This window comes from Saccostrea cucullata, unplaced genomic scaffold (assembly GCF_032062105.1).
Source record: "Saccostrea cucullata isolate Sc308-1 unplaced genomic scaffold, CSIRO_AGI_Scuc_v1 ctg529, whole genome shotgun sequence".
Lineage (NCBI taxonomy): Eukaryota > Metazoa > Mollusca > Bivalvia > Ostreida > Ostreidae > Saccostrea > Saccostrea cuccullata.
Window position 1 is genome coordinate 156,045 of NW_026921436.1, and position 27,216 is coordinate 183,260.

The 27,216-nt window shown below is 34.0% G+C and overlaps 2 protein-coding genes across 2 annotated transcripts in view; both read left to right on the forward strand.

Moving 5' to 3' along the window:
• Window positions 1–16,248, forward strand: part of LOC134259963 (cleavage stimulation factor subunit 2-like) — a 54,033-nt gene extending 37,785 nt beyond the window's left edge. Inside the window, exons 2-12 of the mRNA XM_062742555.1 lie at window positions 5,024–5,166; window positions 9,668–9,746; window positions 10,247–10,451; window positions 10,735–10,842; window positions 11,426–11,545; window positions 11,878–11,964; window positions 12,393–12,426; window positions 13,784–13,888; window positions 14,354–14,685; window positions 15,337–15,411; window positions 15,947–16,248. Of these exons, the coding sequence (XP_062598539.1) occupies window positions 5,097–5,166; window positions 9,668–9,746; window positions 10,247–10,451; window positions 10,735–10,842; window positions 11,426–11,545; window positions 11,878–11,964; window positions 12,393–12,426; window positions 13,784–13,888; window positions 14,354–14,685; window positions 15,337–15,411; window positions 15,947–16,066 (1,335 nt within the window). The 5' untranslated portion in view covers window positions 5,024–5,096 and the 3' untranslated portion in view covers window positions 16,067–16,248. The remainder of the gene's footprint in view (window positions 1–5,023; window positions 5,167–9,667; window positions 9,747–10,246; window positions 10,452–10,734; window positions 10,843–11,425; window positions 11,546–11,877; window positions 11,965–12,392; window positions 12,427–13,783; window positions 13,889–14,353; window positions 14,686–15,336; window positions 15,412–15,946) is intronic.
• An 8,901-nt stretch (window positions 16,249–25,149) lies between these two features.
• LOC134259961 (tripartite motif-containing protein 2-like) lies at window positions 25,150–26,986 on the forward strand. The gene has a single exon (XM_062742553.1). It carries the CDS (start codon window positions 25,150–25,152, stop codon window positions 26,869–26,871), a length of 1,722 nt encoding a protein of 573 aa, XP_062598537.1. The 3' UTR covers window positions 26,872–26,986.
• The last annotated feature ends 230 nt before the right edge of the window (window positions 26,987–27,216 follow it).

The window sequence follows — 27,216 nt, forward strand, 5'->3', positions numbered from 1 at the left end:
CAGCAAATGTTCAACTAAAAGTAAACATGCTCTGATTTATAATGGATAATGGACAAATACTGACTTGATAAATAGCAAACAAAACGTTCTTCATTTACTTTCAACACTGTTCAGGGTTCTTTTTGGAAATGTAACTTACGTACGACATCATGTGATGTCAGAGTCTAGACGCACCAAATGTCACGTGCAGTTTGACGAGCCTCATCTAAATCATAACGGTCGGACTGTCAACATATTATCTGGGTAGAGAGACTCTACTTTGCACATGACACCAACTGCTGCATTTCATCTCATGCATGATGCAGAAGCGAAACGTCGCAGGAACGAAAAATTTTGGTCTGATGTCCCTCAACACCAGACCAAAATTCTTTGTTCCAGCTATGACATCTCGCTGAGATAAAGTACATTGCACTGTACAAATAAAGCACGAATTTATCAACTAGAATAAGAACTCATTCCCCATCCTATATATGCAAAAATTGTGGAGGATGCAGTGCTTTCTTTAAAGGCACTTGGACACAGATTTGAAGTTAATGTTTTTTACTATTTTTTCTATAATATTACGACTTATATAATTTAATAGCATTTCACATAAAAATTAATTAAAAATCTTAATTCATTTAAAACTTATTAAAATTTTTAATTTTTTGGCGGGTTTGATTGACACATCCTTGCACTTTCACAAATTCTAACTTTATTCTGAATCCTTAGGAAAAGTAACAGTCTTGTTGTGTATTAATGAAAAAAATTAATACTATAATCCAGAAAATTCAGTGTAGACATGTTCGAAAGCAAAACAAACACACAATATAATGTCAGTCCATGTAGTTGAGCAGACCTGGTGAGCAGACCTTGGCTAATGAACGCACCCGGTGAACCAAAACACTAAACAATAACAGAGCTTTCGCTCTGTTTACAAAAACTGTGTACATCACACGAGTGTGCTCGATTTGCTAAACTCTGTACACGACGGAAGGACGATACTTGTAAAGGAGTTTTGCTTTCTAACATTTCTACTCTGTATACCAGGTAAATTTAAATTATTTTTCTGGGTCTAAGTTTTAATGTTTCTCATTAATACACAACAAGATTGCCACTTTCCCTAAGGATTAAGAATAGAGTTAAAAATTGTAAAAGTGAAAGGATGTGCAGGGGCGTAGTATCCGGGGGGGCCAGGGGGGGCCTGGCCCCCCCCCCTTTTTTTGCCAACCTTACTTACACGATAGGAAATGTTAATTGAAAGCCTGGTTGGTCCCCCCCCCACTTTTAGAAATGTACCGAAAATGTACCTTTAAACAGTCCAGTCCAATACGAAAAATCGTAATATTACTAAAATTCGTAATATAAGCAATTTCTAACTCTTCTAAGAGTTACTTCCCTTTTTTCTGATACAATCTCTTTGTTATGTTTCATCAGAGATTATATGTCTCTGGTTTCATCATTATGATATCGTGGATATGTATGGTTAGTGCATTTTCTTTGTTTTGGTGCATTTGATCCAAGTGCAAGCAGATTCAGAGCCAAGTGAGAGTCTTACAAGTTATCTCTCGTAATATCTCGTTGTTTGAGATGAGGGTCTGATTTTCAGGGTAGACTTCGGGAAAAATATAGGGAATTCGGGGATTATAGACCATTGTAACAAGCTTGAGGATACATTGAAATTTTAAGGAAAATTGTTCCTATCCTTGGGAAAATTCTTATATATTAAGAATAATAAAACAAAATGTTCACTCACCCATTACCATTGTTACTTTCTTCTTGCATTTCCATACTTTTCGATAGACGTCACTGACCAAAATGACCACGTGATACTAGTACCATTGGGGCATAATGTATTTCTGACGTCATACTTCCATAAACATCATTCAGTTTCTTTCAATGCTTTATTTTGTCTTGCATTACGAAAACTCGTAATATAGTCTCTCTTAACTTGCTATATTACGAGTTTCCGTAATTTAACTATATTACGAAAAAAAGTAATATAAGAATTATATCACGATATTTTGTAATATCACGATTTCTTTTAACATTACTATATTTCGTAACATTACGATTTTTCGTATTGGACTGGACTGTTAAAGTCAGATCAATTATTTCGAAATAAATAAATGCTTTTTAGCACTGTAGTCGGGTGTTGCTAAAACGCGGAACGGAAAACGGAACGGAAAACGGAACGGAACGGAAAACGGAATATATTATTTTGGATTAAATCACTTAAAATACACAAATTTTATCATAAACGATATATCTTGTACACATTCATTTCCCCACTATTAAATAAGTTGATTTTGTCATGCTCAGTCTCTTATTTACGAAAAATCGCTAACATAGCAGTCACCTAGAATCGAATTTGAAAATGGGGGGAGGGTAAACGAACTGGAAAAGTATTTGACAAGCAAGAACACAAAAAGAAGACAGTCAATTGTTTGATCGGGTCGGGAGGGGGATAAAACACAAAAAGAAAACAATTGTTTGATTCGGTAGGGGGGCAAGTTCCAACTCCAACATCTTTCAGTACCTTTTTTTTTACACTAACTTACTACATTAATTACATTCACAAGAAGTGTGAAGATGTGAACTTGAACGAACATTTCCTTAGAAAGAAGGTTATGACTGGGGGGGGGCAAATATTTGATATCTTTTTGAACCATGGAGAGAGAAATGAAATGTAAAAAAAAAATTATTAAGATTGCTTTTAGGGCAAATCTTTACGACCAGCTCGAATAAACATCTCTTATACACACTGGTTGTTAAAATTTTATTCAAAATATAGTCGTTTTCTGGATAGACAAAGTTGGAAAACTTTCATGTGGTAGATATAATGCAGAATCTTTAAATTTAAATTTTGTTGTTTGCGGTACATATGTGTGCATGTTGGGGGGGGGGGGTGTTTATGAATGACCCCGTAAAAAATGAGTTTGTTTTCCCGCTCATCGGAAATGTCTTATAAGCTGTGATAGGTCTGCCCCCTCCCTTTTTGTGTCCAAAATATACATAAGGTTTAATAAATTAATTTCTAATGTGGCTGTGGGTCCCTACACAGACCCGAAACTGCCACTCCCCCTTTCATCATTCGCGAATTCGACACTGCGTGCATAATCTGAATATCAAAACTAGTTATTTTTGTCTTTACCGACATTGACATTGGAAACAAATTGAAAGAGGGGGTGGGGGTCAGGTGTCAGTATAAAATTTCTAACATAAAACAAATTTGACAATCAAAAAAGGGGGATATGTCCTTTGCCCAAACACGAAAATCCAACTTCGTGAGTGTGTTTGTGTGCGTGTGTGTGTGTGTGTGTGGGGGGGGGGGGGGGGGGTGTTGAATTTCAGTACCATGTTGTATGTGTTGATGACTCATAAATATATAATAGTTTACAATAAAGTAAAAAATGTCTAACATACAACAAATTTGACAATCAAAAAAGGGGGATATGTCCTTTGCCCAAACACGAAAATCGAACTTCGTGAGTGTGTTTGTGTGTGTGTGTGTGGGGGGGGGGGGGTGTTGAATTTCAGTACCATGTTGTATGTGTTGATGACTCATAAATATATTAATAGTTTACAATAAATTTTTATTAGAAATGACTTTTACAACAAGAATTTTGCTCTTTTATTACCGGCCGCCAGGAGGCGGTCGGTCCTTACTTTATATGAAAGTTTGAAGTCGCCGTGCGTTTCTGCGGAGTTAGAACAATTTAAATAAAAATATTTAACGTTCATATTATAGAATATTGAACAGATATATTTTTAAATGTTTAACAAAAAGCACAATAATCATAAAATTAAAATTTTATAGATAATGGGGGTAAATGTTTCATCCAATCCTGATTGACAAACTCCGACAAGACTGAAGTGCGGTGAAGTTATATGTAGGCATAGTCTAAAACAAAGACCACGTTGAATATCAACAATTTTACTTCGTCTTTTTAAACAGCATAAACAGGATTTGTTGTATTTATTTTAAAATGACGTGTAAATTTATAAATTTTCTATGGAAAATTTTCAAAAAATTGATGAAATATTTATTTCTTAAAAGCACAAAATCTTACAACAACTAGGCGTTTTACAATGTGCCAAGCATTTTCCCGCCACATCTCAACTCGAAAACAAAGAGACTGAAAGAGAAGAAATGTGGTGGATCTAGAGGGAGTTTGGGGGAGGGAGGTTAATATCCTTTAAGAGAGAGCGAGAAGCCTCACATATTTCATATTTGTTGCGTTTTTTAAATGTAAAACTTTAGCTTAGTTTAAACTTTAGTTCTGTACTGTTATGTAAAAACTACTGAGTGCAGCTAGAGACGCAGAGGTCTATATGGACAGTTTGTTTATACATATAATATTGTACATGCATTATGCATGAAGAAAATCGGCAATGTCACATGCAAGTGTTTCATGTCACGAGGATATTTTAACAGATAAATATAAGAAATTTTAAAAACAGGTCACGCAGATTTCAGTTTTTAATTACTTTATCAATGGAACAATTAATTGGTTTGCGGCCGATTTTTGACGCTTGCGTCAATATATATTTCTTTTCTAATTTATATCGAATCTTTGTTATTTGCTTGACAAATATTTTCCGTTTTCCGTTCCGTTCCGTTTTCCGTTCCGTTTTCCGTTCCGCGTTTTAGCAACACCCCACTGTAGTCTGATTAGCAACCCATGCCACTGGTCCGGTGCTTTACATTTTATGCAAAATCTATCAATGAAATCAAATATTCCATTTGCGAGGCACAGTATGTTGTCCGTATCATGCACATGCACTGATGCATGCAAAATACACATACAAATTTATTAATCATTAATGACGTTCAAGAGTTTTCCAAAAATGTACCTTGTCAGATATGCTCTCCATGACATTCCAGCCATCTTGAGATTTTTAATAGACGGTTTATGGCTTGTTTTTCTTGTAAATTTATTGCAAGTATCGACTGTGTCTTGTTGTTGCTGCCTTGACCTTATTTACGTTCTTGAACTTAATAGTGTTCTTCCTCATTGATTCAAGCACTTTGATGTACCAGATTGAGTGAGAATTTGGAAGTCCTCGGGAGTTATCATTGTTGTGTATCGAAAGGAAAATTTTAAGCATTCAAAATGATGCACATGCAAAATGATCCCAATGCACCTATTACTTCAGCAGAAAGAGCCCAAAGATCAGTATTTGGTAAGTGATGAAAAACAAATATTGTTTTTTACAAAGATCGGACGTTATTATAGAAAAGTTATGAGCAATCCGAATTTGTTCAACATGTTAAACCAAAAAAGGAAACCTTCCCACGCGGTACTATGATACAGAGGACCGTGGTGTGGATATTCATTTTTATCTGATTTTGTTTTTCTTATATATTTTCTAATATATTTTATATTCTGCTGCAAAGCATATGGTTCTGAAAGAACTAGAAGCATTTAATATAAAGATTAAGTGATTAGTCTGAATAATTAGTCCTCTATAATGGGCAAAAATCAAGCATTTTAACACCATGACAAGCTAGGGTTGAAGTCTTTAAATTATCCAGGGTCCTATATACTATTAAACGGGATGGTCAACTCCTTCATTGTCATGTTTATCTACCCACAACATCACGCACAACACTACAAGTTTTTCAGTTTACATCATCTTCGCTAGCCAAGGGTTTCTGATACGCTACTCTCCTCATAAACCCTTGGCCTACGGTGTTCATAGAAATCGGGATTTTTTTTCCAGATTTCTAATTGGATTTCAGTACACCCAGGTCGACCAATCAGCAATTGTTTTTGTAAATGACGATATATGCGTTCGGGATACTTCTTGACTCTTTAACAGGTCCAGTCCAAAGACTATTTCTACCTACGTAGCTATTAATAGCTACCTAGGTATTTAAAGCTACCCAAAGTAGCTATTTTTACCTACTTTTTATAATTTCTGCATTTTGCGGCACAAAGAGCAAACGGCGCAACATGGTGAATACCATATCTCTTGATACAGTCACACTAAAGATGAATACGACAAAATTTTGGCCAAAAAATGATTACTTCCTGAATCGGGAATTTTACATTAGTTTCTATGCAAAATTGATAATATATAAAGTAATCTTTTTTCAGCCAAATTTTTGTCATATCCATCATCAGTGTGACTGTATCAAGAAATTTTGTGCTCACCATGTTGCGCCGTTCCTGCATTTGGCCACAAAATGCAAGTAAAGCAGAAAGTAGGTAAAAATAGCTACTTTGGGTAGCTTTAAATACCTAGGTAGGTATTAATAGCTACGTAGGTAGAAATAGTCTTTGGACTGGACCTGTTTAATCCGAGAAATGAAAAACGCAAGTAAACAACGATCCGTAAGATAACATTTAATTCTAAGAATAGCCATGGTGTCATCCAACATTTTCTAAATATGTGATTAAGAATCTATATTGAACATGTTGAAGCTTAAGATTAGTTGTATAAATAATGAATAAACATAACTCAATTATTGCTTCTTATTTATTCTTGAAAAAACTTTGATTTAATTTTTTTTAACACGTGTCTTTTTTTCTGGCGATGATGCAATCTATGCGTACCTGATAGATGCGAGATCAAGTGACGGAAAACAATCCTGTTTTTTGGCTTCACCGTAGGCCAAGGGTTTATGAGGAGAGAAGCATATCAGAAACCCTTGGCTAGCGAAGATGAGTTTACATTTATTCCCAGTGAACAGGTTGTTTTCTGATTATTACCATTTATTCCTTCTATGTATTGGTATTGATTTATTAATAAATTTTTAAGCATAATATTAATTTTAAAATTATTTATTTAAAAGATAATAAAGAAAACCAACACCAAAATCAGCGATTTCTCGGAAATATGGCTGATCAGGGCATGTGCTGATTTTGCATAAAACAAAATTACTACGAGGATAAGAAGTATAATATGTGCTAAAACAATACCTTGAAAGATTTTTGATAGATAATTAAAGGATTTGATCTCAAACATGCGATAACTTTAGAGATGTAATTAATTAAAGTTTACTTACGAAATCCCGTGACTTACTAGATATCACGATACTTGTGGTAGTACTAGTTGCATATCCCATTAGTATATAGATCCCTGGTTTATCATTTTATATAAAATTTATTGATATCCACTGTACTTGTTTTGTATTTCGATGAGTTTTTTATCTTTGAATGAAATAAGTAAAATTTGAAATATTGATTTAAAAAAAAAAGTGTTAAACATCATGAAATTGGGTATCTTGGGCACCCTTGGTACTTTGAGAGGAAGATCATGCATGCATTCCTGCACATTGGCTTGTACATCCAGCATGTATGTATATACCCTTTGAATAACTGGTGTTAAGTGAATTTGTTTAGGACAGAATCTGATCATTTTTTAACCAAAATAGCATTTGAAAGTGGAATTATGCAATATAATGGTGGCAGAGACAGCCAGCTCCTCTTACCATATGAGTTAATAATGGATTGACTAAGAGCATTACCTGTACAGATTAAAAAAATAGTACAAAAGAAGACACTTTCAAAATGTCCAAATAAAGATATATTTAAACTAGAAACTCTTGTTGCTACAGCAACAAAGAAGGTCTTCCATTCTCCTCTATTTATCTGTATGTGTGAATTTTTATCTATGTTTAAAAAAAGGAAGATTCCCGATGTTACTTTAGAAAATTATAGTCTTAATAACATTTACAAAAAATCATTTTCAATTTTTATATCACTTCCTGTGATGACTGGAAGTGAGGGCAGACGGATTTTACGCTATATCTGTTGCCCAATCTTAATGATTTATTATTCATATAAGTTTTGTGTCTTGATCTAGAACAGTTTAATTTAAGAGGTCTCATCATATTAACATCTCATTTTGAGGGCAAGAAATCACGTGACCGGAAGTAATTTTTTCAAAAGATATTTGAGGTTACTCTAGACATTTCAGTCTGAAAGACATGTCCTAAGACCATTTCAAATACTCTTTTTATAAAAGATATTTATGATTTAGTAATATACTCAATTTATGCAGTTCTCTCTCATGACCGGAAGTTGTCGATTTTGTTTCCAGTGGGACTGTTATATTTCAAAATTACAAATAACATGCTATAATGTATTACTAAGAAAGATTCCATGAAGAAATAATGATTTTTTGATATATTTGATCACTTCTTGTGACAACCGGAAGTGACAGCCGCACGGACGATGTTAACCCAAATGGATTTGCTTTCTTATCAAGCTCTACAATTCCTATAAGTTTGGTGTCTTAATCTTTTACCGCTTTCAGGATCTAGCTATGATAACGTCTCATTTTGAGGACAGAAAATCACGCGACCGGAAGTGAATTTAAAAAAGATATTTGAAATATCTGTAGACATATGCAGTCTGAGTTACATACCCAAAAATCATTAACAAATTCTTTATCTACAAAAAGTAAATATATGGGAGAAAAAATAATCAAATTATGTAGTTTTTCTCTTATAACCGGAAGTTGTCGTTTTTGTTTCCGATGGGACTGATATATTTTAAAACTACAAATAAGATTCTATAATCTGATGTAAAAAAAAATTCATAAAAGAAAAGTTGAAATTTTAGATTTTTTTATGACTTCCGGTAACGACCGGAAGTGACGGCAGACGATCTTTTCCTAACTGATTTAGCCTACTCATCACGATTTACCACTTTATTAAGTTTGGTGTCTTAATCTCTTACCGTTTACGAGATCTAGCTATGATAACTTCTCATTTTGAGGACAGGAAATCACGCGACCGGAAGTGAATTTTATAAAGATATTTGACGTTACTGTAGACAGTTGCAGTCTAAATAACATATCAAAAAATCATTACAAATACTTTATCTATAAAAAATATTTATGGGAAGGAAAAATACTGAAAATATGCAGTTTTTCTATCATAACCGGAAGTTGTCGTTTTTACTTCCGGTGAGACTGATATATTTCGAAGCTACAAATAAGATATTGTTATCTGATGCAAAAAAAGTTTCATAAAAGAAAAGTTGAAATTTTCGATTTCTTTGATCACTTCCTGTGACGACCGGAAGTGACGGCGGACGATCTTAACCCAAATGGATTTGCCTACTTATTAAGATCTATCAACCCTGTAAGTTTGGTGCCTTAATCTCTTGCCGTTTCTGAGATCTCACTCGGATTAGATATTTTTCAAAAAAGCGGAAATCGGACAAATCTGACGACCGGAAGTGAATTTTGAAAAAATGAAAAAAACGTCTGAGCGTATTTTTATTCTCTATCATCCCTGAAAATTTCAAGAAAATCCGTCCAGCCATCTCTGAGAAATCCTGCCGACAAGATTTGGGAAAAAAAATAATAATAATAAGAAAAAACAGTAGAATCACTATAAGGTCTTCCGTCTGAAACGGAAGACCTTAAAAAATGATGATGTTATATTTGTAGTGCCTGGGTAATATATTCTTTATGAGAATTAATTAAATGATAATGTGTTATTTTTGTAGTAGGAAATATTCCGTATGAGAATTAAATTAAATGATAATGTGTTATTTTTGTAGTAGGAAATATTCCGTATGAGAATTAAATTAAATGATAATGTGTTATTTTTGTAGTGGGTAATATTCCTTATGAGAATTAAATTAAATGATAATGTGTTATTTTTGTAGTGGGTAATATTCCTTATGAGAATTAAATTAAATGATGATGTGTTATTTTTTTGTAGTGGGTAATATTCCTTATGAGACAACAGAGGAACAGTTGAGGGAGATATTCTCTGCTGCTGGCCCAGTTGTCAGTTTCAGGTAAGATCCAAACAAGATGTGTTATTGCATGAAGTTACTCTTAGGGCATACCACATGCCTTTAGATCAGTTGTTTTAGTTATTTGAGTTGTTAAAAATAAGATATAAAGATATGGAACTCATTTTATAGGGTATCAACTTTTGGCCTTAAAATTCTTTTTATTAAAATCAAATATGATCGCTAATTTTACTTTCTGATCATGTATATTCATTTAGTCAACATGGTCAAATGATTTGATTTATAAGCAGAATCAAAAAAAACTTAGCAAGAAGCAAACTAAAGCAACCTGCAACTTTTGATAAAAAGATAAATATCTGATGCAGTTGGTTTTGTTATTCATTGCGAATTAATGGCCGTAAATGGGACAACAATTGAGATGTTGGTGTTTCCTACTTTTCAAAGTCTTATTAATAAGTCTTTTTGTAATATAGTGTTTGATATTAGTTGTGGACTAAACCATTGTTTAGTGTTTTCATACGAATTTAAATATAATATTACAGGTTAGTCTATGACAGAGAGACAGGGAAACCAAAAGGCTATGGTTTCTGTGAGTACCAAGACGTGGAAACCGCTCAGAGCGCCATGCGGAACTTGAATAACTACGACTTCAATGGTCGGCCCCTGAGGGTAGGGGTGGCGGCGGGGGAACAGAACAGGGATGAAATGAAGGGACTACAGCAGGCTCTAGGGGGCCCCGTCATGGAGGTATAGGAAAATGTTATATTAATGAAATGGGGCGACAACAAATGGTATTAATCAAGCTCATAGCCCAAGGTTCATTGAAACAATAAAGACTGGGAGCAGAGCAAACACAAAACTGTAAAACATTAAAATGATTGATTCATTGATAGTTACCTGGTGTTCAATAAGATATGTTTGCTGAAAGTGAAATTAAATGTACATGTGCTGTCAGATTGCATTGTTTGGGATACGAATGAATTTTTGAAATATTTTTGAATTTTTTAATCCATTTCCTGTATTTTGACAGAGTCCCTATGGAGACCCTGTGGAGCCAGAGAAGGCCCCAGAAGCCATCTCCAAAGCTGTGGCCAGTCTCCCCCCAGAACAGATGTTTGAACTCATGAAGCAGATGAAGGTATCTCCATTTGTGTATTGTTCATTCAGATATTTTATGCATACAATATTTAAATCACTTAATTTTTGTGATTGTGACACTTTATTTTTTCGTGAGATACTTTTAAATTAAACATATTACATGTACATTTGGCTGTGTATTCTTTTTTTAAATTAGCGCTTTTGGCGGAGTGAAACCTCCACTAATTCAGGTACAATGCTAAATGTCTTGTACATATACACATAAACGGGAACACTGAGAAATGAGCTAAATCAAATCTACGCTAACTTGTTCAAAAATCAATTTCCGCCAAATACTATACATGCTAAATATAAAACATTTACAGCATTCTTTGTCCATTTATGAGCAAGACAAAACTTTCATGAACTTTCTGGTTATTGCTTTACATAATCTTACGGAATGCTCTATACGGAGTGTGACATTTTTGCAAGTACACTGTCTCACGTAATCACGCAAACAAAAATTAAGTTCTAGTAAATAAATTGTGATTTACAGTACTTTAGAGCAAGTTGTACTTTCCAAGACAACTTTTTGTGACCATTTGCGTGGCTCAGTAAGGATCATATAATTTTCTCTCTTTCAGTTATGTATCCAGAACAACCCGACCGAGGCCAGAAACATGCTGTTACAGAATCCACAGTTAGCCTACGCACTGCTGCAGGCTCAGATCGTCATGAAAATAGTTGACCCACAAGTGGCCATGGTAAAATCTCTATTGCAATAAAAATAATCGAGTATATAATTCTAATTCATGTATTCTGCAATGTCAAAACTTAATTTACTTGCTTGTATGGATAAAATACATGCAGTGAATATATTTTCTTCAAAATTTGTGATGTGAAAAGTACCTCAAAATAGCCCCAATATTATAAATTTTTTTTTTTAATCAATCATATATTATTTTCCTTATTTCCAGGAATATTCCCTATGCTTGCCCTTAAGGTTTTTATAGACCAAACTATTTTTATGAAGCAAAATTCAAAATACCCTTGCTAAATTGTCACATTATTAACTGTTGATGCTTTTGAACTGTAGGCAATGTTGCACAGAGACACCAAACAGATCCCCCCTGCCAGTGTGCCCAGTAGTGTCCCCATCTCAATACCCCTCAGTATTCCTCAGGTATGTCAGGATATTATCAAATATAACATCTCAATACCCCTCAGTATCCCTCAGGTATGTCAGGATATTATCAAATATAACATCTCAATACCCCTCAGTATTCCTCAGGTATGTCAGTAGACTATCCATTTGAAATATAAAATCTCAAGGTATTCCAAAATGATCATACATAATTCATTGTAACATTTAATCACATATATAAATAATGTAAATGAAATTAAAAATTGTTTTGAAGAAAGAAAACACCTTGTTAAAAGTGTCTGTGCTGGTCTTGCAGAATAAATGCATTTCTAAAAACTAAAAATTGCTGAAACTTGTATATGTCATTGTACTATATATTAAGAAATTAAAAATTGTCACAGGTATACAGACTAAAAAATTGAAATGATATTGAAAACTGTTTAAATAATGATATTTTTCTAATATAGGTACAGCCAGTCTCAGCCCCAGGGCCAATTCCAGGTAAAATGCTGCACATAGGGAGGGGAGGGGGTTACTTCACAGAGAAAAAATTGACAAATTCTGATCTTTTTAAGTCTAAATTCTCCAAAAAATAATATATAAAAAATTTCATGCATTAATTAACCAGGGTTGTGCCTAATAATTGACATAGCAGGGGGCATGAAAAAAATGGAGGGTTCTGGATCCTCTGCTAATGTGGGGTTGAGGGTGAATACCAATATACATGTACATGTAGTTACATAACCAAGGAATGACATCATTATAGGCAGGGGAATACCCCATCCACTGGATCTTAGAGACAATCCTAGGTAGAATAACACATAAGACATTGGTAAATCAAATTATAATTTTTCCTGGGTGTTAATTAAACCTTAAAGGTGCATGGACATAGATTTTAAGTTAATTTTTTTCTGTATAATGTTACAACATGTATATTTTAATAGCATTTCACACAAAAATAAATAAAAAATCTTATTTCATTCAAAAGTTATTAAAACTTGAATTTTTTTGGTGGGTTTGATTGACACATCCTTGCACTTTCACAAATTTAATTTTGTTCTTAATACATGTACTTAGCAGAGTGGCAATTTTGTTGTGTATAAATGAAAAATATTTAAACTATAATCCAGAAAATTCAAAGTAGAAATTTCCAAAATGTACACACAGTATATTGTCAGTCTGTTCAGTTGTGGAGAGTAGACTTTAACAATTGAACGCACCCGGTGAATCGTAAACAATTTTTACATAAACAATAACAGAGCTTATGCCCTGTTTACAATAACTGTTTATGTTAAAACACAACAATTTGCTCGGAATGACGATACTTGTGGAGGAGACTTTAACGATTGAACGCACCTGGTGAATCGTAAACAATTTTTACATAAACAATAACAGAGCTTATGCCCTGTTTACAATAACTGTTTATGTTAAAACACAACAATTAGCTCGGAATGACGATACTTGTGGAGGAGTTTTGCTTTCTAACATTTCTACTCTGAATAGAATTACTTTTCTGGATTAAAGTAACTGTTTTAATATTTCTCTTAAATACGCAACAAGATTGCCACTTTTCCTAAGTATTAAGAAAAAAGTTAAAATTTGTGAAAGTGCAAGGATGTGTCAATCGAACCCGCCAAAAAAATTGAAGTTTTAATAACTTTTAAATAACTTTGAAATAAATTAAGATTTTTAATTTATTTTTGTGTGAAATGCTATTAAAATATATATGTCGTGATATTATACAGAAAAAATTAACTTAAAATCTGTCACCATGTAGTTTTCTTTTAATTCAAGTTTGTGCTTTAACACCATGTTTGTATCTTTGGTTAAAATCTCAATTCTTTGACCCACTGTACAGGTCCCCAGATGCCAGGAGGACCCGGACCCAGAATGGTGGGACAGAATCCAATGAACCCCAACATGCCGGGTCAGGACATGATGGGGCCGCGTGGTCCAATGATACGTAAGTGTCAGTACATAGGGCTGTTACTAGACAAGTCCGTTTTTCTTTGTTCAGTCATAAATACTCAGTAAATCTATAGATTTCCCCATTCAAAGGTTAAAAAATTTCTCTAGAGAGCAATATACTTCTAGTGCCATACTGATATGAAACATTAATATGTTGATTAATTGATTAATTAATAATTAATGTAATTAAGTGAAATTACAGTATCTGAGTAGTATTAAACATTTATACTGAGATACAGGAAGCAGAGATATAAAATGTTTGCATGAAACTCGGCCTGAACAAAGAGTTGGAATCTACAAAAGTTAGGTCTCTCAAAATGTTAATAGAAGTCAATATTTTCTAGAAATTGTTCAGTTGGTCTTATCATTGAATAATTCATAACAATGCAGGTAAAATATTTTTTGGTATAATATTATATTTTTTTTTTCTATATATCTTAAATAAACTTTTGTTTTTCAGGACCAAACATGGGCATGCCCGGTGGGCCAGGTCCAAATATGGTTATACCTGGTCAGCCAGGACCAATACCCCAAGGCCCGGGACAACCACCCATGGGTCCCGGACAACAGCCCATGGGACCGGGACAGCAACCCATGGGTCCAGGTCAACAACCCATGGGACCGGGACAGCAGCCCATGGGACCGGGAGTGAGGCCGGAGATCAGAGACCCCAGAATGATGGGCGAGCCACGCATGATGGGAGACCCCCGAGCTATGGGCCCCCGCCCAGGAATGCCTATGCCCACCACCACACAATCTGCACCTATGCCCAGGCTACCTACAGGGCTCTTGGTAAGCGGCTGTGAGATTATAAACCTGTGTTGTGATGTAGAATGTTAGAATGCATTATTTTATTAAATATCAGTGTGTTGTGATACTGAGCTTGTCTATATGGTTCATTGATACATATACATTTGTGTATTTTAAACTATTTTTAAAACAATATTTCATTATATTTATACAAAGCACTAAAAGATTCAATCATTTTTTTTAATTGTTACATAATAGATTCACTGATCAAAGAAAAAGAGGGAAAATTATGTATTTTCTTTTTGGAATTGTAAATTTCAAGCAAGACATGTTAGAGGGGGTTCTGTATTTTACGGATACCGTACACCTCAGAAAAAAGAGTTTACTTGGAAGTTGATGTTTTATTAAAATTTACTTCGAAAGCAATTACCTAGTTTCATGGTTATATGTTACAAAATTAACTCTTGATATGCTTCATATTTAATTTCCACATGCTTAGTAATATTTTTTAAGTTTATAGCATGACACAATTAGATCATTGATGAAAGGGAGCAGATTTTTCAAAATGTTTATTTTCTCTACATGTATCTTATTATTTAGTACTACTACATATTTATATGTACCTGGTGTAGCATTACTTTTTCTGATGTTATGATACTAGTGTTAATACATGTACTTGACTGGGTTTTACAGGGCCCCGGTGGTTTGACAGGAGGACTCCCTAACTTGTCAGGAGGGGCGCAGATCTCCCCACAAGATCAGGAAAAGGTAAGCAGAAATATACTGATGGCTTTGGCTATCTAAATTTCTAAGTTTTCTTACATGGCATACAATGAAAATGAAGCAATCTTTAAATTTTCAAGGCTTCTAGTGTTCTTTATACTTTTTGTATTGCAAAGCAAGTTGATTGAGCCACATTATACATAATAATCATGTATTTACTTTACAATTACTGTGAAATCACTTACATGTATTTTCATGGGGAAATGTGGTAATTATTGTTGTTTTCATTGAGTGAAGAGTCATCTCTCCAGAAAATATTAAAATTTCAAATTGCCGTATTATGTATTTCTTTTAACCATGAAATAAAACATCTATGAATCAAAAACTTTTCTGATTACCACAAAATTTTGACCCCTTGAAAATAATTTACTGTGCATTCAGATATTGCATGTGAATGCCATTGTTTTGATACAATACCCATTAAAATGCATGTATAATGTTTTGTATTAAGTCCAAAGTATTTACATTTTAACAAGATATTTGTTACATATATTAATTAATTCTCATATTTTATTCCCAGGCTGCCCTGATCATGCAGGTGTTACAGTTGACAGATCAGCAGATCGCTATGTTACCCCCAGAACAGCGCCAGAGTATCTTAATTCTCAAGGAGCAGATCTCAAAGAGTGCTGCCCAGTGAACCGTGGATACTGACTTCACTGTTCAGTGAACTGTGGATACTAACGTAAATGCTCAGTGAACCGTGGATACTAACATAACTGCTCAGTGAACCTTGTCCACTCACTTAATGCCCCACATTCTTTTTCTCTGTCAATCACATTAAGGAATTTGAAGCATGTGTTTCATTCAACATTCATTTCTTCATTAATAATGAATAAAAATTTCATTTTATCATGGAATATACAGACTTAAAATGTTGATTTTTCATTTGAATGAATGGTTAACTAATGGGTTGTAACCCAGACGATGGCTGAAATGTAAAGGGAAAGATCTTTACACACTTCTATAGTAGGTTAAGAAGAAAGGAATTACTAGTACATGTACTCAAACTGTGAAAAGGGGTAAAATATGAAGTGTGTATTAAGTATTCAGTAGACAGGAAGTGAAAAAAAGAATACTGTGAAATCACAAATTTTCTTGGGGGCTTAATTTCTGTTGTTTTTGAGGTATGGATAGACCCACCACGAAATGTAAAATGTTACATACATAACTACTTAGCAATTCTTCATCCATGAAATCAAATGCTCATGAACCAAGAGTTTTTAGCTCACCTGAGCCGAATGCCCAAGAGAGCTTTTCTGATCACATTTTTCCGGCGTCCGTCTGGCTGTCCAGCTGTCTGTATGTCTGTCTGTAAACTTTTCACATTTTCGACTTCTTCTCCAGAACTGCTGGGCCAATTTCAACCAAACTTGCCACAAAGCATACTTGGGTGAAGGGGATTCAAGTTTGTTCAAATGAAGGGCCACACCCTCATTCAAAAGGAGATAATTGGGAATTAATGAAAATTTGGTGGCATGTTTTAAAAATCTTCTTCTCAAGAACCACTGTGCCAGGAAAGATGAAACTTATGGGGAAACATCCTCAGGTAGTGTATATTCAAATTTGTTCAAATCAAGCCCCCCCCCCCCCCCCAGGGGTAGGGCGGGGCCACAATGGCCAACCAAAGTTTTAACATAGAAATATATAGGAAAATTCTTTAAAAATCTTCTCAAGAATGACAAAGCCATATTTCATCATATGAATATGGAAGCATCCTCAGGTAGTGTAGATTCAAGTTTGTTCAAATCATGATCCCCGGGGGTAGGGCGGGCCACAATGGCCAACCAAAGTTTTACATAGAGATAAATAAGAAAATTCTTTAAATGCACCGTGAACACATGATCCATTTTTCCAATAGCTCGGATTTTGTTACGTATCACCTCTTTCCTGGCGGCTATAGTACCTCCTGGAAAATTAAAATCATCTTCTCAAGAATAACAAAGCCATGATTGGTCATGGGATTACTTTTGGATTTAAACTTTTCAATGATTATTCAATTTCTGCTTTTTCCTATCCACAGTGCTCAGGTGAGCGATGTGGCCCATGGGCCTCTTGTTATTCAAACCACGAAAATTTGACCCCATGATAATATGTGATTTTACAGTATAGAAAAACTGTTTCCATCTAACATTTATAACAAATAAACAGACACTTAGTCTTTGTTTGTAAGGCTCATTAATACTATTTTTTTTTTAGTGCAATGTATCAATCAAACCCGCCGAAAAAATAGAAAGAAAGAGGGCGTATAAGGCGTGTACAATCCCCCGCTCTAAGACAAAATGTTTCTCAATTTTCAAAATTCACAAAAAAGTTATATTTTTCTAAAATTATGTCCTCAGTAATGTCATCTTCAAAAAATTTTATTATTTTATTTTACTGAACGACTTATCATTTGATAATCTTTATTTCAAATTTGACAGTTAAGCATATTTAGTGAAAAATGGGTTTAATAGAGCTATAAAAAACGAATTTTGAACATGAATGGGTCAAGTCTCCATTCTTCGTGATCGCTTAAATGATGGAAACGCAAATTTGAAATCTATTTTATTTGTCCAAAAAATGGAATCTGAACCCATTCTATACGAAAATCGAGCTTTTCTGAGAAAAATCACGCTTCAACAAACCTGTTCATCTAAATTACACTGAAAGACGTCAATTATGCATATACTTCGTAGCGTAGTGGATAAAACGGTTGGGCTTGGATCAAACCTACACTATGCAGAGAGTTCGAATCATACATGAAGCTTTTTTTCTTTTTTCTTTTTTTTTTTTGTTTTCAAATGTCTTAAAAACATGAGTGAAAAATAAATTATTAAAACAATGAAATACAGAATTTAATATGTAAAAGATGATATAAACCATAAAATTTTGAAAAAATACTACTTTTATAATTGAGAAATGTCTTTTTTTCAGAGCGGGGGATTATCCTCGCCTTGTACGCCTCCATTCTTTTAATATCTTTTATATGAAATAAGATTTTTAATTAATTTTTGTGTGAAATGCTATTAAAATATATAAGTCGTAATATTATAGAGAAAATAATAACTTCAAATCTATTTTTTAGTAATCATAGCAACACCGTTCATCGAAATCAAAAACCGATGCAAAAACTTAAGTATCTTTGTCAAGTGTAGTCTACTTTTGTGCCAAGTTAAATTGAAATCAAACTAAAACTGTAGGAGGAGTAGCGTTTTAGAGGAATTTCACAGAAAATTCTATTTTTAGTAACCATGGCAACACCGTTCATTGAAATCAAAAACTAGTGCACTAAATAATGTATCTCAGTGTATACTACTTCATTCTTGTGTGCCAAGTTATATAACACTTCTATCACATAAGCTCTTCTGGTCTCTGACCAGTAGAGCTAAAAATGGAGTTGGGGCTTAGCCTCAGCCCCTGAATTTTCTATGTCTAGATTAGGTTATTCTTTGCAAAAAAAAGTCCTCCCTCTCCCATTGCCAAAAAGAATGTTTCTGGAATTAGGGGGTGAAAGGTATATGATTTACCAAGTTGGAAAGTGGAGAAATTCTTTTACAGTGTGCAAAAAATCTTGCAACGTAAATCGTAATTTTGCACAATTTTTGCATTACGGGATCTGTAGCGTTATGGTCAAAGACTAATTATAGTTAAATAACCATAACGCTATGTACAGTTCTGCAGCTAAAAAAATTGACAGATGATGTCATTTGCATCTTTAATAGGATTACTATTAAGTACCGTGACTTTAAAACTAAAATTTATTTGTGTATGTCGCTGGTATTTTTAACTGCGATGATTAAGTCCCTTTCAGTTTTGGTCTATGCACACCCCCCCCCCCCTTTCCCGTGTCAATAACATCTTTGCAATGTAAAACTTTGAAACTTTTTATTTTACTAAAGCCCCCACATTGGGTATGTTAGTACAACATGTAAAACTATAAATAATATCAATCTCTACCCAGGGTTATCGTTCCTCGAGGTGTTGTAGCGAATCGAACGATAACTCTGGGTATCAATCAATATCTCCAACCAGGAAGTAAATTACAAATATCGTTTAAGTCTCGCTTTAAATTTCATTCTCACAGTCCAAAGTTCTGTCAAGGATGTCATTTACAGGTCATTTTATAATTTAGCTGTAAGTACATGTAATTAAAAACATCTTCGGTATATATGTCTGAGTTATGCAGTTGTGATTCGGGGATACATTTAAGGGGGATGTACAAGCCATATTGGATCTAGTCTGGTGTAAACTAAGAAATACCAAGAATGCGCTTAATACTCAACTAAACTAGCCCAAAGTTACTCAAAGTGCTAATGCACTAATTACCTACTGTTAGAGACCAAAATAAGTAAACAATTAAGTTTATTTTGTCTTAATTAGAAGAAAATTAATCATGTTAGAACTGCGCAGGTACAGCATTCATGAGATGAAAAATGCATTGAAAATGGAGTTAGTTTGATTCATTGATAATATGGCTACAACCATTTGTTTCGTTTTTTTCTTGTCATTATCCATAATTCTTGAAAATTTGATTTTTTTATGGGTGTCTTGCTGAGGCCATGTGTTTATTTTGGTCCGCCATTCCTCTGTCACACAGAGTTCGAATAACAATGATTTTAGAATAAATGCGACCATAATAACATCAAAACAAGAAATTACTAAGTAATAATCATTAAGTTACATTACTTACTACTTTTATTTGTTGCATCGCATCGTCTGATTAATGAAAAAACGCGATTTTAACCTCACTCCAGCAAATCGGGAAAAACTGTTCTGTTTTAAACTCGAAATTCCTCGTAAATATTATTCCACTAAGCACATGGTTGGCATGTGCATATATCTGCTGTTGATAAATCCGTTGATTACCATGATTATATTTAATTTTTATGGAACAAGTCTTGATAATTTGTTGGTTTCTTTAAAACTCAAGAAAAAAAGATAAAAATGTCCTAAACATATGTGTTTTCGGTGGGTCTTTTTTCTGTGGCGATATAAGTTATTTTCAAATGGGGCACTGCAAGGAGGATGCTTAGCATTTAATTTGAAAATGTTAAACAATATGCAGTGCATGAAAAATAAATTATAATTACATGTCTTACATTCGAAAAGTTGGTACATATGTCTATTTTGTTTAGAAGTTAAATAGAAAAAATAGGCAGTTATAGAATATCCTTCAGGCACCTCACATAAATAGGTAGAATGTTTGCAATGACCCACACATTGTATGGAGTAATGTTTGGACACAAAAACGCATCATGTCTCATTATGTTGACAACGTTGTAAGCCTTCGCTCATTGAACATACGAAGCTTGATAAAATATAATGAGTTGTTTCTATGAAAGTTAGAAGCGAGCACAATATTTGCAAAGAAAGACCCATTGCATATATGCTATGTCTATCATCGCAAAAAAGTGAGTGCTAACTCCCCCCCCCCTTCCCTCTCTCCCCCGAAAATCCTATGTTTGTTTTTCAAAATAGTGTCAAAGATTAAAAAAAATTGCATGACTAAGTATGTGATGGAACATGCACTAGCCTTATAATACCACTTGTTATAGAAATATTTGGTTGCCCTCTCTCCCGATCTACTGCCTAGAAATGGCCCGACTCATTTTTTTAACATTCCATTACACGATATTTTTTTCTTTTTCTTCCGTCAACAATTCTGTTTAAATTTTAAGGATTTTTTTCTCACCTATAAATACGGACCCAATTATTTTTCCCTGAGTTGGGAGGACCACCAAACATCATTTTAAAGATGTTTATAGGTTGATTTTTTTCTCTTTACTTTGTACAATTGTAATTTTGAAAATATGGGCAAATAGAAAAAAAAATTATTCATTAAATCTCCTAACCCACTCTGAATGATTTCATGCCTTTTCAACTGTTGCTCCTCTGTAATGATTTGACACAGTATACGAGGGTTGATCAAAAAGTAAACATTTAATATCTTAGGTATTTGATATTTATATTATTGTTGAAATATTCAAGTATTTTTCAAAGTGTAAAATTTTAATTGAAGGTCTTTGATAGCATATTGCTTTATTAAAAACACATCCCTTTTCAAACTTGCTTTCACCGGGCAACATAACAAGTATCATATTTAACCATCTGCCTTCCTTCACTAAAACGAACAAATTCTTATATGCTACTTCAAATGCATTTCTAAGATATACATGTGCCACGACTGCACGAGTTCCACTGAGACTTGTAACCATTTTTCGTCAAAAGTAGCTGAATAATGACGTCATTTTCAGATTGTGAAATCACAAACAAGGATCAAAACTTCAGCATATGCTATTTATAACCTTGTGTTTGGCTATCTAATCTGAACTGTGGTTTTGTAGATATAGAGATTCTATATTTCGTAAAATTTTTGATAACGCTTCGTACTAGTAGGTACTAAAACAAGGTCATTCGTATCAATTTCATATGTGTCTAATTTCTTTGTGTTTTATTGTAGATAATTAAATTTTAATAGATAATATAATTTATCTGTGGCAAACTTACAAACTCTTAATCTTTAACTTTGATGGTGCTCATTTTTCCTTGCCTGGAATCAAAGAGTTTAAATTTTTTTTATATCAATACGTAAACTATATAACAGCTGTTCCATGCCAAGAAATATCGTCCGATTTGGACAGCGATGGAGTCAATAAAAGTGTAATTGATGCAAATCAGCCATATTCCCAAAACGCCAGCAAGACAATTTACGACAGCAGACTTTTTGGGGGGGGGGTGGATCCTAGGTTTTAAGCTTTCTTAGTTAAAGAAAAAATAAACTTCTACCCCAGGAAGTAGTACAAAAAATACCCTAAAAGTTACTGTCAAATATCTTTATTTTCAAAATACGTTTATTTAAAAAAAAAATTATTGGACTGAGGCCAAAATAAAAAATACCTTTGTTTCCCCTAACGCGACCGACCCAATTAAATCACACCGACTGGAAAGATTTTTCAAATAAGATGATTCAAATATTTTTTTTATTGTTAACCAAGTTTCATGAAATATAAGTTCCTCAGAATCAGTTTTTATCAGAACGACTTACATTGTTCTACTGGGATTTTCAAGCATTCATTAACATGGCGCCCAGATGTGATTACAGAGAATTAGGTCTTCATAAAACAATGGTAAGAGGCCCATCTAGTGAACACATCAGTTTCACTGAATTTTATTTAATTTGAGGTTAAACCGAATAATGGGTTCAACTGTGTTCATATGTTTTCTACCGGTATATGCCATTATGGAACTTTATATTAGGAGTTGTAAATATGTCTGATATTTTTCCCGATAAATATAATTTAGATGCCCTTTTATCGATTGTAGATTGCGTTTATTTCAATTAAATATTGTTTACATACTCTTTCAAAAAAATTTTTAAATCACATTTTGTCCAGCCTGGTGTATTTTTCTTTAATTGGGCCATTCAAGATTTGTTGTTTCTTTGCTTAAAATTCCTTCAAGATTTGTTTGGGCGACATTTGAACATTTTCCCATTGCTCCAAATTTAGACGTACACTCAGCAATTGTTTTGCCCTTTAGTAGTAATGGATCTTTTTTGAGCCAACCTATTCTGCGACACTGGACAAGAGTTTTATAGTCCCTACTGAAAGGCTCAGAATTCAATGTTCATCACTGGGATTTGAAGCTGCGACTTAAAATTAACCACATCTTAATCCAAAGCAAAATGCTCTAGAACCACTGCAAATCTCATGCACCTCAAAATAGTTTAATAGATTGTCTATAAGCAGTGGGGGCTGATGAATGATTTGAACAAATATACTCGGATGTCCGATCTTAGTTAGAATAATCTAACTGTTTCTCGGTACAGGCCCTCACCACAGTTAGAATACGTCCCATATACTTGTAATGTAGCAAAACGGAGCGGATCCGCTCCGAAACGATTTTCAAGAATATAAAATGATTTGCACTGGGAATAACTACCAAAATAATCAAAACAAACCTTCTTCAGATTGCTTATGCCTTTTATCCCAAAAAATAATCCATATAAATACGTAAATCCAATTAATTTTCTCAACGTTTTTCTCTCCATTCAAATGTTAACATTCGGAACTCTCTAGATTGTTCATAGTAAATGCACTATGCGGGTTATTCTTTTTGCTACAGTGTACATTACGAGTACACGGAACGAATTCTATCGTTAAACCGGGTCCGTAGGACAATATCATTTTAACGATAGAACATTCTATCTAGTCCGCCGATCTTTGCGTATTTTAGAACCTTGTCTTTTTTATTAGATTCATAGAAATGTACTCTGGCTTGAGATATTTCACAAGTTCATATTAATAACAGTTAATCATGAATTTGCTTTTAAACGGCCTATGTATGATACTTAACATTTTATTCACAAATCGCTTTCTTTCGTACTTTTCTTATTTAGAACGGTAAATTTCCAATAAATTTTAGAATGTATTTTCAAAGCTGCTGTCAGAAAAAGAAAATTGTTTACTTACCTACCGACCCAACTTGAGAATTTTGGGTCGGGGTAGGGTACACAAAGATATTTTTAATTCCGGCCTGAAGAAAATAAGAAAAAAAAACAGTATTTGTCTCCATCTTGTTCAACCAGGAAATGATGTAAACTTCCAGAAATTTGGTACTCTTTTATCTATATTTCGACGCGGTACTTCCACAACTACCGGATGTCAATTTATTTGTACTGAGAAAAAATATTTTGAAATTGAATTACGTCAAAAAAATTGAAAGGCAGCTTATTTTATTAAAGAATTACTTTACTATAATTATTTTCACCCCCCCCCCCCCCCCCACCCGAAAAAGACAATGGGGGGGGGGGCAAAGTCTTCTAAATAACTAATATTCTATCTATAATTTTAACCCAGTAAATTTTAAGATCCCTCCGTCAAAACTGCAGACATTAATTGTTTCCGCGCGTCTCCCAGGGGAAGAATCACAGATTAATGTTAATTCGGCTTTTATTGAGTTTGCTATACGGAAAGAATGCTAAGGTTTTCTTGGCATTGATAATTAATGATACTAAATGAAGTACTTCAAGCCACACTATAACACCTTCTCTCTTTTAAAACTGTTCATATTATTTGAAATATTTTGCAACTGTAATTCTCTTCTACATTTAAAGATTGTTATGGCCCTCCATATTAAGAAGAGGTCTGGAAAACAAGATTCTGTGCTAAAAATAGACCACGTGCTGCTATCCATGAACTACTTTCATGGTTTTTTAAACTCTTTTTGAAGACAATGGTACCTAGTTTAGAACTTGAAATTATCAATTAAAAGTGCAAAATTTAGACATTTTCTCAACAAATGGTTGTAGAGAGAACATTAACGCACAGTTTGCATATTTTTTTGGATTTTTTAAGGTTCTGGTGAATTCTGTAGCTGCGCAGTTCTGAGGAGCATATCAAAAGCATTTTTCTGCAAGAGTATAGATTATATATGCACAACATGCATTCGGTTATGCATATTTATTGTATCTTTATCAAAAAGACTTAAAATTTGATCAAAATGTAATGTATTTTAGCCATTTGAAGAAATGTTTACATTTTGCTCTCACTGCACTAAAAGTGGCCGTACATCCCCCTTAATTCAATATTTACAGTGTCGGAGTTCATGTGTTTCAGGGATAATTACTGTACTGTTAAATTTATAACATGAAGTTTTATCACACCTCTGTCTCCGTGTAGCATAATAAACATTTCCATAATTTTTTCTTCTTTCTTATATACGATTCTTATCATTTTTTAGATGGCTTTATTTAAAATGGATATTCCCCGTGCAGCCCAGCACTTTTTGGAGTGTGACATTGACAAATGTGAAAGAAATTGTGAGTTCTATTGTAACCCTTGTCACTTAAGATTGTGTAAACAATGCAGCGAGGAACATCTGAAAAGTCCAGAAAACAAGAACCATGAGGTGGTCCTTTACCAGCAACGTAAACGACAACTTCCTGTGGAGAAATGTAAGATCCACCCCACCAAAGATGTGGACATGCTCTGTGAAGAATGTCAAGTTCCAGTATGTTCCAAATGTGTCACACAAAGAGAGCATCGGGGGCATATATTTAATGATCTAGAAAAAAATTATGCAGAAAAATTTGCAGATTTTCAAGAAGAAATATCCAAGATCCAAGATTATTTTCTTCCCATGTCCCAAGATTTACAGAAAGAAATAAAAAAGGATTCCTCTGAAATCAAACACCTTATGGACCATATCAGAACATGCATGAAGACTGAAGGTGAGACCCTCAAAAGTCTGGTGGACACAGTCGTATCTGAGAACATGAAGCAGTTAAACCAGATAGAGCATTCCCTGTTAGAAGATCTAAACACCCAAGATAAGACCATGGATGATTACATCACTTATCTTCATAACCTTGTCAAAGAGTTCCATAGATGCCTGTCCTCTACAGAAACCCAGAAATTAATGTCTGAGACGAAACCAAAGATCCGATCCATACCAGAGACAACAAAACCAGTCACACCAGGATTTACTGCTGGTCAATACAACAAAAGTGATGTCACCAAATTACTTGGTAAAATACATGTCCCCAACACTAAAGCAGAGAAGAGAGAAATAAGGCCAATTGAAAGTGTTTACAATACAGCAATGAAACTTACACATAAACAGATGAAAGAAGATAGAAAGAAATCTGACAAGAAACAAACAATGTCTCTATCCTTCTCTGTTACCCAGGTCAGGGAGTTCACTGTACCAGGTGTTGATCATGTATTCCATGTAACACTAGATCAATCCGACAGACTCTGGATCAGTGATAGTGAGGGTAATCTTGTCCAAACAGATCTACAGGGGAATGTGATACAGAAGATAAAAACCAGTGGTAAATGGGAAGGTTACCACACAGTGACACAGGACAGGGATCTGATCTTTACAGACAGAGACAAGAAAGTCATCAATAGGATAACACGGGATAATAATATCACTAAATTCATTAAAACTAGATACTGGGAACCACTCAGTATACACTCCTCCCACATCAACGGGGACTTACTGGTGGGGATGTGGAAAGATGAAGAGTCTAAAGTTACCAGGTACAACAAGACAGGAAAAGAACTACAGAACATACAGAGGGGTAACAAAGTACAGGGACTGTATGGATATCCACACTACATCACAGAAAACATCAATGGAGATATCTGTACATCAGACAGTAATAAAGGCGTAGTGGTGGTGAATAAATCAGGACAATACAGGTTCTCCTACACAGGTCAGGAGTCAGGGTTCCATCCCTTTGGAATCTGTACTGATGTCCTCGGTCACATCCTGGTGTGTGATAATTACAGTAACACTGTTCACCTCCTTGATCAGGACGGTCAGTTCTTGTCTCTATTACTCACACAACAACAAGGGGTAAGGTATCCCTGTAGTGTGTGTGTGGATGATGAGAACAATCTCTATGTGGGACAAGATCTCACCAACACACTGACAGTGTACAAGTATCTACAGTGATTATTGTTCTGTCATTAACAAACAGCATGACATACTGAGTATAAAAATAAAGATCTTACGCACTTTATTATACCCATCATTTATGTTACTTTATTCCAATTGATGAGAAACATCACATTAATTATTTTGTACATTTATATATAACCAAATACAACATGTACAATATCTATCAGTAATTATAAAGTAAGGTTCATTCTCTATAAGGCCATTTTCCGGCCTACGATAAAATCACTTTAAAATGTGATTTTATATAACTATAATCATTCTAGTTCATGATTTTGATGTTTGTTTTTCAACATTGATCATCTAAGTCACGTGATTTAGAGATAAAAAATGGCTGTCAGT